We start from the raw sequence: 15,489 nt of genomic DNA, 5'->3' as shown, positions 1-15,489 counted from the left end.
AACTTCCTGCTCACTTATACACACAAAGCATTTGAGAGCCTTTCTAAATTCCAAGTATGAGAACGTTTCAGAAACTATCTTACTAGATGCATGGTAAGTGGACTAGATGCATGATTCTCCACTAGCACGGTTTCTTGAGGCGTTTGTGAAGATATTCCAGGCTCCCTCTCCCCACTTTAATGATTTGTCTCTGCTGGGCCTTAGGGCACTGTCATTTCCCAGCTCCCATCCAGTGGAGCACAGCGCTCTAACCCGCTGTAGGACTTAGGTTGCTAACCATTGTGAGAATGGGGTTTAGAGCGTACACAGTAGAACAGGAGTCAGCTAAAGTCTCCATTTGGTAAATTGGTGCCATTTGCCTGAGAACGTTGGAAGTTACTGGTCTAGATGACTAAAGAAGTCCGTTTTCAGTTACTACATCACTTTAGTAAACCCTATCTCAGGATTTTCAGCACCATTTGGATTTATACCTGCAATCAAAAACTCCAGCTAGAGCTAGAAAGTCATTCACTACTTGCAGGTCACTGTGGTTTCCGATATTAGCTACAGAACTAACCTTGGTGGCTGTTATAAGCCTCGTGGCAGGTGCATGAATTCTTACTGCTCTCAGCTGAACTACTTCCAATTCCACTTGACCCTGCAATATATGGCAAATAACATGCTTTGAGATATAGGAGTAAAATGGACAATCTGAGGAAGGAGACTGGGGACCTACCATCAAAATAAACAGTGTGTAGGCTGGTTAGGGGCTCAGTTGGTAGCTTTAAAGGAGAACTAGATTTGCATGCAGTCCCAGAGGTTAGCAGAATTGCAGAAGTGACAGTCCCTGAAGAACATTAAGCAAACATGGCCACCACAGGCATCAACTTCTGTCGGCACCAGTGGGTGCTCGTGCCCCCCCACCCCCAGCCCCACCCCAACTCTGCCCCTATTGGATCCCTCCCCAAATCCCTGCCCTGGCGCTGCCCCCTCCCCCAAGCGTGCCTCGTTCCCCCTCCTCCCCCCTCCCTCCCAGGCTTGCCACGTGAAACAGCTGGGCACTCAGGGCCCAGCAGCGCACTCAGGGGAGGTGGTGGAGTGGACGGGAGGCAGAAGTGAGCTGGGGGGAGGGAGCGGGGGTGGAGCTGCCAGTGGGTGCAGAGCAGCCACCAATTTTTCCCCGGGGGTGCTCCAGCCCCGGAGCACCCACGGAGTTGGCGCCTATGATGGCCACCAACACAGAGGCTGCAGCAGCTTATTTGCTAGCCAAGCAGGGAAAGTTTCTGGTTGGCATAGAGCTATTTAATGCCCCATTGCTTTCTCCCATGAATTAAACATTTACTTTGTTTCAACAATGCACTTCCTGCTGAGGGTGCAACAAAGCAAGAAACACAGAGATGTAAGAGCTGATGCCACTTAGTAAGGCTTTTCTCCCTCCAACAGGCAAAGGCCTTACCTCTCATTTCAGACATAAAACCAAAGAACAAACTACAATAATAACCTTTACTCCTGTCTAGGCACGACATGCATATAGTATGGGATCTTAGAGACGATGGGAGTTTTGTCCAACCAAGGATTTCAGGATCACTTCCACTGAGATGCCAAAACGCACCTGCAGATGTGCTTCCTCAGCAGAGGCCAGTGCAAGGAAAATACATCAGAGAAACAAATGAGGACTTACAAAACAAGCTAGGAAGATACCTTTGAGAAAACTATTACTTCTCCTGTGTCTTCACTGACCGCCTGAATGGTACCCTGTATTATGGCTGTTCCAACTGCCTTAGCCATCACCTGGCCCAGCCTGTTAACTACAGCCACAGTCTGGTTACTGATAGAGAAGTGAATGATGGACTGTGGCTGTGGGCCACCTTCTGACATCACCTGCAATATATTTAAACAGGAAACTGTAGCCCCAGAAAATGAGGTAAACGCAATTGAACCACATACCAGATCTGCGCTTTTCCTTGTCCACAAACAGAAAGCGTATGACATATTGGAAACAACGCAGTGTCTCTTCCCCGGCTTCTCAAGTGAGTGCATCAGATACACTTCACAGTGCAAATATATTTAAAAGAAACAGGAGAAGCTAGCCTGGAAATGATCTGGAGGCGAGAGTCTGAGAGGGAGGGGAAGAGAAGGCCAAACATACCTGATGTAATTTTGACTTCTACTGCTTAGGAAAGAGTGGGGAAGGTTAAGTGAGAAAGAGGTAGCAAAGTAGGAAACAGGAATAGGACCAATAATAGGATATAGAGCCTTTACCACCTGCTCTATCAGACATTTTTTACCAATACTATACTCTTTTAATATGGCAGGAGGAGTGGGGGGAAAGAGGGAGGAAGGAAGGAAGGAAGAAAGAAAGAGGCAAAGGGGATTGGGTAAATCTTATTTGTCTCTGGAAGAACTAATATACTTTAAAGCTCACCTGCCTCATGTTGTGTGGAATGAGGGTCATTTCCTCTGGGTTGAGTTTGAATGGAGGAAAGACCTGGCAAAGGGAAAAGGAGGGAAAACTTTTTCTGCTGCAGGATTTCTTTTTAAAAAGACAAACCATTAATATTAAAAATACTCCTTGCTTAGTGGTGCACTACACAGGGTACCTGGCCAGTCTGCACTTAGTCTTGAAGTGCCACAGACATTCTACCAGCGCCCCCCCCACAAAAAAAAACCTCACAAGAGCTAAAATTACCTATATTTTAGAGAACAATGAGATTGATGGTAGCTCAGGATTTGAATTCTTTGCTACAGCATACAAAATAAATCACATGTGCATTTTTCTAAGCTGATTATGCCACATCCCTTTGAGATCTCTATAACAGAGAATGGGACTCCCAGTTAGCAAACACCCTCTGTTTTGTAAACATCAGGACAACACAGATTTTTATGGAAAATGGGTTAATTTGGTAAAATAAACAAACAGCAGCATGTTGCCCTTATAAGAAATCTGTGATTTCTTACAAGATCTTTCCATTCTTTTATGACTGCTAAACCCATCTAAACGCCAAGCTTTTCAGGCCAACATTATCCAAGTGGGTTTTTTCACTGCACTTTGAAGGAAATGGTTCTACACCAAGTGAGAAACATCTGAAGATAGACAGGCACAAATGGTGAGCATTCTTACTTCAACCTTCCGAGGAGAAGAAGTGAATTTTCTTCCCATCTTGTCCCAGGCTGTAGCCACCAAGGTTGTCTGGCCTATTGCGACAGCTCGGAGTACGTAAACTTCAGAGTATTCACCCACTTCCTCCATTAGCCTGCAAAGATACTTAACAGTTTTTTCACTTTTCCCAGCTTGCATTAAAATTATATGCCTTTAATAGTTGATGTGTTTAAAATGAGTCTCTAATACTGAGGTTTGTGTTTCTAGACAGCCAGCACAGTCCTAGACTTATGTTACACAAAGCTCTGAGAGGCAGAATTCACAATCTGTGATAGTTGTGAGAAAGTCTGTGGCTGTGTTCAATCATGTTAATGCTTTGGAATCTATACATTCCAGGGAAATTAATGTCTCTTTCCTCATGCACACACCATTTTTGTCATGCTATGGCAAGGTTTAAGTTATATAATCCATTAAACGGTCCTTCATTTTCTCTGACATCATTGCTGAATACTAAGATATTTGTAAATAAGTACATATATTTTCATCTGCCTCCACAGTAGGCAAGCCAAACAGTATTAATACAGGGATTCCAAGGAAAATTATTTCAATCAAAAGAGCTATACATTTATGGACTAACCATGCCAGAAATAAACACTGTAAACATATTTAATACACAGCTATATTTTCCCGTGGCAAGGGGATTCTGTGGCAGTGTAGAAAACCGAGTGATGGGAATGGAAATCAGCACTTTGCCTTCTGCATCACTTTTCATTGAGGATCTACACTGAGAGGTTTACAAATATGAATTAAGCCTGGCAACCTACCCTATGAGGTACTTATGTATGATCCCCACTTTACAGAAGATTAAACCTCAGACATGGGGAGATGAAGCGACTTTCCCAAGAACACACATACTGAGACAGTGACATAACTGGAGAGACTTTGGATATCTAGTCACCACAACACTCCTTTAGCCAGGGGATGGATAGGGTGCTGGATTTTGCTCTGTAGTAATCAGTTCTATTTTGCAGTAGACAATGGATATTATCAGCTGCTACTTGAGGTGGAAATGCACCAGGCTGCCTACTGTAGTACTCACACAAGTGTAACAATAGCAGATGCTGCCTGCAGTTTGAGCTTCATGTACTTGAAATATTTGCTCCTGAATGGATGTCGATGAAAACCAAGGACTCGCACGCTGACTAGGACAGATTTGCCAATCTCGATCTAGGTAAAAAGAGCACTTTTACAATTTTTGGTGGTGTCTTTGTACCTATGCTTAACCTTGGATGGGCTGCAAAAGGACACCACCCACCTTACCTCTCTTAAGTTCTCTTTCCTACCTGCAGAGAGATACTCACATAGGCAGGACACTCAAGAGGATGCACACAGGCTCCCACTTCTTTCAGTGTCACTTCTTGATCAGAAATATAGGGTTGTTGCTGTTAAAATTAGAGGCTCATCTCTTTTAGGAGCTGCTGTGGGGCTACCAGAACGTATGGCAGCCCCTACAGTATGAGGCACGGATTCACACTGGGTCTTCCATTGTGTAGTGAGTGACATTATTACTGGGACACTTAATGGCCTTAAATACATTTTTTAACCCAGGTAAAATAAGATTTCACATTAATAAAGTGTGAAAAAAAACAAAAAGACTGGCCTGGTCCTTCTACAGCAGTATGATTTACTGCCAAAAACAAACCTCTGAAGTGGATGCAAGATCTCATGGTTTATCACCTAGCTAAGACACTGCACTCAATCTTCAACATAAGCCCCTTGCAGCTCAGTTCCAGAAGAAGTTGTTCCTCCCCCAAGGAGAAGGAGAAGAATGGATACTTGGGCAGGAGTTGGTAGTGTCTAACCAAGCATTGAAGAAAAAAATACAACTTCTCTTGCAGTCCTGTGTACAAATCTTGCACCAAGTGCATCAAGCCCAGCTATGTGGCTCATGTGAATTATCTCTGCTCCACAGGATTTGAAGAAAGAATCATAAGAATGATAGAACCAAAATGTAACTCATATTTTTGAAGCCTCAAACTCTCAAAACCGCCACCCATCATAGTTAAGAGTCTATCGTCTTTATTAAGCAACCTAGAGAAAGATGAGTTTCTTCATGATGGCGGGTGCACGAATGCACGTTGTGCAGTGACATTCTTTGTCCTTGGGAGCCAACAGCATAGTGGAATAGCCAAGAATTCTGTTCTCGGATGCCTAGGTGAAAGACTTCCACTGACAGCGTCTCTTGTATTTAAGAAGATATATTCACACAGATTTCTCTAACAGTTTGAAAATAAAACAAATGTCTCTTGAAAGGAAAATTACTTCATAGATGGCTCCATACAATGCAAACAAACAAACAAAGAACAGAAATAAGATAAAAAAAAAAATCACATCCCACCAGGTTAGGTTTTTTACAGACATTTGAGTTTCCCTAAAATTGTCTCACCTTATCAATGAGATCCACCTCCAACTCATGCATATCAGACACATGTAGATAGACTGCAGCTGGTCCCAGAAATGCCAGACAGAGATCGTAGACCTCCAAGGTTAGAGATCCAGGATGCAAAGGGACAATCTACAAGGAAAGTGAGGAGGTATTAGCCATATTATCTGCCGTGGATACCGATTTAATTTACATCTCTGTCACCAAAAAGCTAAAGCTAACTCGTAAAAGTGACTAAGTCTAGCATTCTGCTGAAAAGTCATTGTTCAAACAACATGTAAACGTAAGAGGGAAAAGCTCTGTTAGGGTCAACCAGAAGCCACCACAGGACTGTTCCTATAGCACAGTTACTGGAACATTGTCCAGTCTAGTTTTAAGTGTTTTCATCACTTCCCCTGGAAATTATTCAACAGTCCAGAAGATCACACAGTCAGGATGTTTCTTCCTGATATTCAGGCTAAATTTCTCTCTACAGGAAAGCAAAGCTGACTCAAGTTTGATTTCTGACCCCACTGCTCACTCATGCCTCTGGGCCAGTTAGCACCAAATAGTATATTGTATTATATTTATTGTTACAGGAAACAGCAGCAAGGAAAACTACAGGAGAGAATTAATTTTGATCGAGCAGCTATAATGGTTGAAAGTGTCACCTTATACAGGATCTGGAAGTCAGCGAAGTCCCTAAACATATAATAAAACCCAAAAGGTAAATTAAATCTATACACAATAACTGATACAGTGTATTTTGTACCATTTGGTGACAGGTATTCCTTAATTCATTATTCTAATGTTTTCTCTTATTAAGAACCTATTCCAACAAATATCAGGCTCACTTTACACACTTGCTGGCAATCAAGTACTCCAGCGTGTTAAAGTGAACTGCATAAACAGTTCTGAAGGTAAAAAGAAATGAGAGACGGAAAGTAAGAAAAAATATCGATTTCTTTCCAGGAGGGTGAATCTCACTGTGAGATTCTGAACCCAGGCTGTTCTCCAGGGGAGAACATCTTGAATATGCTCACCTCGATGGCACTCTCTGCTTCCAGGTATGTAGTGTTTATGATCTCCTCTTTGCTGCTGTTAACGTAGAAATACCCAGATCCTTCCACTAGATCAAATATTTCCTAAAATGGTACAGAAAAAGGAGTAAAATCCCAGTGCACTCACTTCTCTACCAACTCAGAGTGCTGGCTCACTGACTGAGGGGTTTAAATCCTGCAGCCCTTACTCAGCTTTTACTCAGTCTCCAAAGGAAGTTTTAGCCCAAATAAGAATTGAGAATTGCAAGCTGTATGAAATATTTTTAAAACACTGTAATAAAGGCTCAAATTATAGGTGTACCCCAACTAAAAAAACCCAAAACAGTAAGAATACCAAAAAAATGCCACCGTGGCTAAACAGCAGAGTAAAAGAAATCAAAGCCTACTGAGGAAAACAGAAAGGAACATACATTCTGACACATCACGTGTAAAGTAATACTTCAGCAGGCCAAAAAAGAATTTGAAGAGAAATTAGCAAAAGACACAAAAACCTAACAGCAAAATTTCTTTACGTACATCAGAACCAGGAATGCTGCCAAACAATCAGTAAGGCCACTGGATGGTAAAGAAGCACTGAAGGAAGACAAGGCCATTGCAGAGAAGCTAAATTAATTCTTTGCATCAGTCTTCATTGTGAAGGATGTGAGGGAGATTCCCAAACCTGATCTAGTCTTTTTATGTGACAAATCAGAGGAACTGTCCCAGCTTGAAATGTCAATAAAAGGAGGTTTTGGAACAAACTGATAAATTAAACAGGACTAAAAGTCACCAGGACCTGATGGTATTCACCCAAGAGTTCTGAAGAAACTCATACATGAAGTTGCAGAACTACTAACTGTGGTATGTAACTTATCGCTTAAATCAACCTCTTTACCAGATGACTGGAGGTTAACTAATGTAACACGGATTTTTTAAAAAAGACTCCAGAAGCAATCCTGGCAATTACATGTCAGTGAGTCTAACTTCAGTACCAGGGAAATTGTAGTAAAGAACAGAACTGTAGTAAAGAACAGAATTATCAGACACATAGATGAACATGATTTGTTGGGGAAGAGTCAACATGGCTTCTGTAAAGGGAAATCATGCCTCACCACTCTATTAGAATTCTTTGAGGGGTCAACAAACATATGGACAAGGGTGATCTAGTCGATATAATGAACTTGGACTTTCAGAAAGCCTTTGACAAGGTCCCTAGCCAAAGGCTCTTAAGCAAAGCACACAGACATGAGATAAGAAAGAAGGTCTGACCAGTAACTGGTTAAAAGATAAAAAACAAAGGTTAGGAATAAATGGCCAGTTTTCACAGTGGACACAGGTAAATAGCAGGGTCCTCCAAGAATCAGTACTTGGACAAGTGCTGTTCAACATATTCATAAATGATCTGGAAAAAGGGGTAAACAGTAAGGTGGTCAAGTTTGCAGATGATACAAAAGTTACTAAATACAGTTAAATCCAGAGCTGACTGCAAAGAGTTACCAGGGGATCTCACTAAATTGGGTGACCGGGGAAAATGGCAGATAAAATTCAGTGTTGATAAATGCAAAGTAATGCACATTGGAAAACAATCTCAAGTATACATACAAAATCATGAGGTTTAAATGAGCTATTACTGCTCAAGAAAGAGATCTTGTAGTCATTCTGGATATCCTCTGAAATATCTGCTCACTGTGCAGCAGCAATCAAAAAAACTGACAGAATGTTAGGCACCATCAGGAAAGGGACAAATAATAAGACAGAAAAGTATCATAATGCCACTATATAAACCCATGTTACACTCCCATTTTTGAATACTGCCTGCAGTTCTGGTCACCCCATCTCAAAAATCATATAATTGGAATTGAAAATAAATATTGAATTGGAAAAAGTACAGAGAAGGGCAGCAAAACCGATGAGGGGGATGGAACAGCTTTCATTTGAGGAGAGACTAAAAAGACTCTGACTGTTCAGCCTGGAAAAGAGACGACGAAGATGGCATGTGGCAGAGGGTTGTAAATCACGACTGGTGTGGGGAAAGCGAAGAGGAAAGTGTTATTTATCCCTTCACATAACACAAGAACCAGGGTCACCCAATGAAATTAACAGGCAGCATGTTTAAAAAAGCATAAGGCAATACAGTCCTTCTTCACACAACGCACAGTCAACTTATGGAACTCATCTCCAGGGGACACTGTGAAGGCCAAAAGTATAAGTGGATTCAAAAAAGAATGAGAGAAGTTCATGGGGAGAGGTCCATCAATGGCTATTAGCCAAGATGGCCAGGGACGCAACCCCATGCTCCTGTGTCCCTAAACCTCTACTGCCAGAAGCTGGGACTGTATGACAGGGGATGGATCACTCAATAAATTGTCCTGTTCTGATCATTTCCTGTGAAGCATCAGGCACTGGAAGACAGGACACTGGGCTAGATGGACCACTGGTCTGACCCAGTCTGGCCACTGTTATGTTCTTATAAGTAAAAACCAAGTAAAGACCTCAAATTTGGCCCTAAGCGATGAGGTGATTAAGAATAGCCAGCTGTAATACACAAAGTCATGATTCCCCCAAGGAGACCCTGCTGACCCAACAAAGAAAGGAAGCTCAAGGGCATCAGCTAGTACCATGTATCCAATTAAAATAATTGTGAATGGTCCAGCCTGGGGGTTAGTGCTTTGGATTTTCAAATGGAAAACCCAAGATTGATTTCTCATCACTCACTGGCCAGTGGGCAGGGATTGGGAGTGCTACAGAGACACTCAACAGAAGGGCAATGAACAGTGATTCCTCCACTAATTGCACTGTCTCTTCAGTTTCACTGAAACAGACCAGGACAAGCCTCATTAAGTGTTTTGTGAAGAATACTTGCAGACCATCTCTCTTAACACTCATCTGGAACAGTGGCCTTCTTTTCAGAAGCACCGCTACCCTTGAACATAAGCAGCACTTGCAGTCCAACACCACACTGTATTTACATTTCATTGAGCAGAAAGAGGAAGATCAAAGCGTTTATCATTCCATTAAGTGATGATCAGTTATACAACAGATGGGCATGAGCTTTATGCAGGGACACACATTCACTGTCTTCTAAATATTCATGAAGGCAGTTGAGGGGAAAAAAACATCTGATGATAAAATCCTGCGTAATATACAAAAGACTGATGTGATATGACTTAGCCATACTAATAACCTTCTTACCTTCACAGCAGGATGATTATAGATAGTGGCATTGTCTGGCACCACCGTCACATCCTCTACCAGTAACAACTCCACAGCCGTGGAGGTTGGCAAGTTAGATACTTCCTAAGTGCACAACCAAAAGCAGAGAGAAGTTACATTAGTATTCCTTCTAGTCCCGAAGCCCCAAACCTCCTCTTTCGCAGAAGGAACTAATGATTGCAGTGGTAGTGCACTAGCCCTTCTCCTAACTAGCTGCGATGGCAGAAATAGGACTTTCCTCTTGAAAGAGGACAAAGCCCAGTATTCAAACCTGAAGATAAAATTATCTGCACAATCCTAACCTACTCAGCTCAATGTGTCAGTAGGCTGCAACAGTTTGCTAGACAGATCAGTCAGAGATTAAGCAATCCATACTACACTCATCTCAGAAGCGTTTGAAAATGTGCCCCAAAATGTCCTCTTTCACTCACTCTTGGACTGCCTCTCTCTGAATACTTCACAAAGCTGACTCCAATCAGAATAGTCCCTTTGATGCGGTGCACCTCAAGGAGCTGATGCCCTATAAGCAACAGAGAGCAGAAATTTCACTGGAAACGAGATAGAATTTGAAAAGGAAAAACGAACAAAAAACAATTCCACCTTCAACTAGGAATAAGAGTGAGTAGGATGCAGTATTTGCAAATGAGGTTCACGAGCAATAATTTCAGTGTTAAGAATTGGACGCAATTAATTAATTGTTAGAAATCTGCTTGACTTGTTCTTTGACAGCTTTCTTGTGCTGTATGTTTAAAAACACATATATATAATCCATTAGCCATGCTATGGCACTTTTAAAGGCTGTAACAGAGTAGCAGTGTTTGTCTGACATACCCCACCCACCCTGTAAGCAGGAGGAAATTCTGTTGGGAAAGGGCTAAGAGGGTGTTGATGACTCACTTAGGCAGGTGGCTTGTTACTCCATTTGCAGATTAAGGGAACTGGGACTGGCTCTCTAAAGAAATGATCTTGCGCAGGGGTGGGCAAACTTTTTGGCCTGAGGGCCACATCTGGGTATGGAAATTCTATGGTGGGCCATGAATGCTCACGAAATTGGTGATTGGGGTGCGGGATGGGGTGAGGGCTCCGGCTGGGGGTGCAGGCTCTGGGGATGAGGGGTTGCGAGTGCAGGAGGGTGCTCCAGGCAGGGACTGAGGGGTTCGACTGGGGGGAGGGGGATCAGGGCTGGGGCAGGGGTACAGGAGGGGGTCGGGGGTGCAGGCTCTGGGTGTCACTTACTTCAAGGAGCTCCCAGAAGCAGTGGCATGTCCCCCATCCAGCTCCTACTTGGAGGCGCGGCCAGGCGGCTCTGTGTGCAGCCCTGTCTGTAGGCGCCGGCCCGCAGCTCCCATTGGTCATGGTTCATGGCCAATGGGAGCTGTGGGGGCAATGCTAGGGGCAGTGTGCAGAGCCCCCTGGTTGCCCCTGTGCATAGGAGCTGGAGGGCGGCGTGCTGCTGCTTCTGGGAGCCGCGTGGAGTGGGTCAAGCCCCGGACCCCACTCCCCAGCAGGAGCTCAAGGGCCAGATTAAAATATCTGGAGGGCCGGATGCAGTTTGCCCACCTCTGATCTAGTAAGTGGGCTGAACAGTCCTTAGGGAAGAACCTAGGAGGAGCCCAGCCTAGGGAGAAAACTTGAAGTTTGAGCTTAATTTATGTTAAATTCTTTATTAATAAAGCCAAAATCATTAGAGAAAGTGAAACCCAGATATCATGGTGATGCATAGATACAGAGATTATATTAGGAGGAAGGAGAGAGAGAGTTTGAGCTAAATTCAGTGCTGGGGTAAGCAGGAGCAACTCCGACTGACTTCATTGGAGTTCAGTGTATAAAACTGAACAGGTACCGTGCAATCTGGTCTGTCCACTCCCATCATCCTTTGCTACCATCTGCATGGACTTTGAGTCAGTAAAGTGTGCGAGAGTTTCATTGGCTGATTTCCACTCCAGCACCAGGGAGCTAAAGTTGTCAAACTTCCGCCGGTGCTGATCAAACACGGCCAACTCCAAAACTGTATTCCTCAAACTGGACACGGGGATCTACACCCAAAATAACAGAACTCAATCTTATTAGTAACTCGGAGCCTGATTCTAGAGAAAAAGCACCTTGCAGCCCATAGCCACCTTCATCTGAATGAGAGAGGCATTGGCCACTGTTGGAAGACAGGACTCTGTGCTAGATGGACCTTTGGTCTGACCCAGTATGGCCGTTCTAAGAGACTACAGGGCCCAGGATGCTGTGACTCCTCTTTGGAGTTTTCTTATGCAGAAAGTGAGTTACTGCCAAATTACACAGTAATTTGATGTAATTACTCAGCCAGTTTGATGGGAAGAGGAACTGAGCAGAGATCATCAAGGTAGTTTAATTTGACAGAGGTGATTCCATCTTCAGATAATGGATTTCCTGGTAATAGCTATTAAATTATCAGTTAGTGCTACACAAGCTTCATCTGGACATCAAACATATCACACACATCATGGGTTTCCAATCATCCTACAAATGATTATAGAGAGGAGTGTTATTCATTCTTTTTAAAACATATAAAGTCTTACCAGCTGTTTGTTGTGCTGAGGCAACGGGCAAGGCTGAGCACCTGCAGCTATCTTGTACACTGGAGTCACAGACATACTGGCTGGATGAGCACAAATGAAAGTCACCTGCACAGTTTCCACGGCAGGACTAGGGTTCAGGACTCCTGGCTGATTACCTACTTGGAGCATAAGCACCTTCAAGGACATACAAGGGAGATGGTTAGCCAGCAGGCTTTTCAATTTCAGCTATATCCATGATGTCATGTTGAACAGCATCCCAAAATGGGTTTATTTACAGAAAACAAAAGCCAGACCATGCCAGGGTGTCAGGGGTTGTGATAGAAGTCTAGTCTATAAGCAAAATACTGAGACTCAAAAACAAACACACAGTCTAGGGGAGACTCTCTAGAGGCCCAGCGTGTCCAGGGAGCCCCCCTCACTAATGGGGCACCTCTGCACTGAATACTGTTAAGTATCAGATGCAGCAATACACTATCCCTTTCTCTATTTCCACAGCGAAGTGGACAGTAGGCGTTTCTAAAATGATTTTCAGGTACACAAGAGTCAAACTGTCCCTTAGTTAGGGTGTGCTGGTGCAAGCCATGAACTTTCCTGGCAGGAGAAATGGAACATGTTTTTTTCACACTGTATTGCTTTATGTGTGAGAGATTAGCCAATCTGTTGCCATTTGGTTATTACACTGCAGAAAATGTAGGTGTGTTTCCCTACCTGCTCCCCCAGCTCCAGGCAAAAAATCCGGTAAATGTACTGGTTCTGTTTCCTTTTAGTTGGCAGTCGGATCTGTGTAACCTCAATTTTTTCCTCATGCTCCACGGTCAATTCCAAGAAGAAACGAGATGGTTCCAAAACCCATGGCCCCGGCCCGCCTTCAAATACCATCTGCTTCGCTGACTGCCAAGTCACCAATGCCACCTCCACTGGGTTTAGAGCCTGATCACACAAAGAGAAATGAGCAGACTCTGCTATTTGCATATATAGTCTCAGCAAGGGCATACAAAAGGTAATATCTATAATACAACCAATGGGCCTAATTCTCAGTTACACTCAGGCTCCTTCATACCACTCAGCAGTGGGAAGGGCCTTTAAGTGGAGCCAGCTGGCCACTGTTTGCCAGAAGCTGGGAATGGACAACAGGGGATGGATCACTTGGTGATTCCCTGTTCTGTTCATTCCTTCTGGGACACCTGGCATTGGCCACTGTTGGAAGACAGGACTCTGGGCTAGATGGACCTTTGGTCTGACCCAGTATGACGGTTTGCATGTTCTTATACAGGCCTGAAAGGTTGAGAAACGACACAATATTATAGAAAGAGGCCATTTGCTATTGGATCTGGGTTGGACTATATTGAGCTATCTGTAAGAAAACTAATACTTTATATAATAATCTGCACCAAAAATAAAAAAGACACCCTACTGGGGCAGAAGAAAGCTCAGCTAACAGGAAAAGAAAAATTACTACTGCAACAGAAGACCTGCTCAGATGCATTTGATGGTTTTTCACAAAAAGAATTTATTCAATCCTCTGAGTCTGGGAGGATGGTAGTTGAAAAACATGGTTTCAACTGTGGGCAGGTGTAATGACAAGGAAAAAGACATATGGGAGGAACCTTCTCCTCCCAGAGAAAAACATAGCAATATTTCAGGATGATATACATTAAACTCCCTGCTCTAAGGGACTTGCCAAATGTTAATTAATAAAGCCTCACAAATCCCTCAACGGGGCAGGGATAAAGTGCCCTCTCTTTCTGACCACAATTCCATGACAACATGAATACGGGCAGGCAGTCCACAACAGAAGGGAAGTGTGCACTAGCATCGCTGCCTCACGACCATCAGTGGGTTCACTCCCGAAGCAAATACGGGAAAACAGCAAAGACAAAAGAAGGACTCAAATAGCAGGGAACAAAGTAGAGAGAGGGGAACACCTCCTCACCTTGAGAGGCTCATAAGCAGCAAATGTGGCACTGGTTTCAAAATACTCCTGGTACACTGTCGCGCTCACCGTTACTAAAGTGTGTCCCAAGGACTTCGCCGCTAACTGGATACTGGAGCAGAATGGCAGGCCAGGTTTCTGATTACCTGTAAATTTGAGAGCATTTTTTCAGCACTTTCTACATCTCTGACGAGCAGGGCTGATGTCTAGACACAGGGTTACGGCTGTAATGGAATCCATGACTTCCCAAATTTTTCCTAAACGTTTCCCAGACTGTTACCCTCTCGCCAGTCGTCCTGTCCCCGTTAGCTGTTGGAAGACTTGAATTATACAGTTCCAGACATTATGAAAGGATGACTAACCTTCTGTCTAGACCTTGTGACTGATTGACACAATACTCACACTGGAAAATGGGGAATGACACTTTGGGAAATAAATTATAAATGGACTTTGCAATCAGGTATTTTAAAAAGTGATCAAATTTGGAGCTCATCTATCTTACCCTCTTCAGCAAGGATGAAGACTCCTTGCTTATCCATGCTTATGTCCAGGGCTAAGAGGGAGCAGTCAGTAAAAGCAATGGTCTCCCTTGTCTCCCTATCGGTGTGGTACATCATGAGGGGAACTTCCAAAACTTGGCCAATCTCAATGTCTGCATGAAATGGCAAAATCTCCATTTTTGTCAGTTTCAAGACATACACCTGCGCAGACAAAGAGTCTCAGTCAGCAAAGTAGGAAGGGTTAGATCACCCAGGGTTAGAATCACGTCACGCTGCAAAGTGCCACCGGTTCAAGAAGGAAATCTAGAATATCTCATGACAGGCAGGCAGAGTACATAAAAGTGGAAGCCACCTCTGGCTTAGAAGCTGAATTCCACTTGCAGCCTTAATCGTATAGACAGAATTCCACTATACAGGGGTAAGAGATTCAGTTACAGCTGATTTTATAGTTACTGTACAGCACCAGACATCCTGACTCAAATAAATCTTAATATTGTTGTGCTTAGCAGACAATTGTTAATATGTTGATAAGAAGTCTGTGCTTAGCAAACAAACAGCAACATCACTGGGGGGTGATTCTACTCACTCCCTCTAGTGAGTATCAGCAGTAACTCGTCTGAAGTGTTGAACTGCAGTGTAAGTCTGAGGAGAATCAAATCCAACATTTCTAAGCAGGTGCCCATCATCAACTTTGCTCTTCAAATATGAGTTTTAAATTCCTAAATGTGGACAAGCAACCCTCTCTGTCACTGA

At 43.4% G+C, this 15,489-nt stretch overlaps 1 protein-coding gene across 1 annotated transcript in view; it reads right to left on the bottom strand.

Annotated features, from left to right (window-relative positions):
* Positions 1-15,489, bottom strand: part of NUP210L (nucleoporin 210 like) — a 49,234-nt gene that overhangs the window by 16,064 nt on the left and 17,681 nt on the right. Inside the window, exons 13-26 of the mRNA XM_084613267.1 lie at positions 14,739-14,937; positions 14,237-14,382; positions 13,012-13,233; positions 12,304-12,477; positions 11,598-11,790; positions 10,186-10,274; positions 9,734-9,838; positions 6,545-6,646; positions 5,526-5,654; positions 4,179-4,306; positions 3,101-3,233; positions 2,405-2,467; positions 1,681-1,860; positions 557-637 (exon numbers count right to left, since the gene is read on the bottom strand). Coding sequence (XP_084469393.1) covers positions 557-637; positions 1,681-1,860; positions 2,405-2,467; positions 3,101-3,233; positions 4,179-4,306; positions 5,526-5,654; positions 6,545-6,646; positions 9,734-9,838; positions 10,186-10,274; positions 11,598-11,790; positions 12,304-12,477; positions 13,012-13,233; positions 14,237-14,382; positions 14,739-14,937 — 1,944 coding nt within the window. The remainder of the gene's footprint in view (positions 1-556; positions 638-1,680; positions 1,861-2,404; positions 2,468-3,100; positions 3,234-4,178; positions 4,307-5,525; positions 5,655-6,544; positions 6,647-9,733; positions 9,839-10,185; positions 10,275-11,597; positions 11,791-12,303; positions 12,478-13,011; positions 13,234-14,236; positions 14,383-14,738; positions 14,938-15,489) is intronic.

Source organism: Lepidochelys olivacea, assembly GCF_965140295.1.
Source record: "Lepidochelys olivacea isolate rLepOli2 genome assembly, chromosome: 24".
Taxonomy (NCBI): Eukaryota; Metazoa; Chordata; order Testudines; family Cheloniidae; genus Lepidochelys; species Lepidochelys olivacea.
The sequence above is the reverse complement of the archived record's forward strand: the minus strand, read 5'-3'. Positions and strand labels throughout refer to the sequence as shown.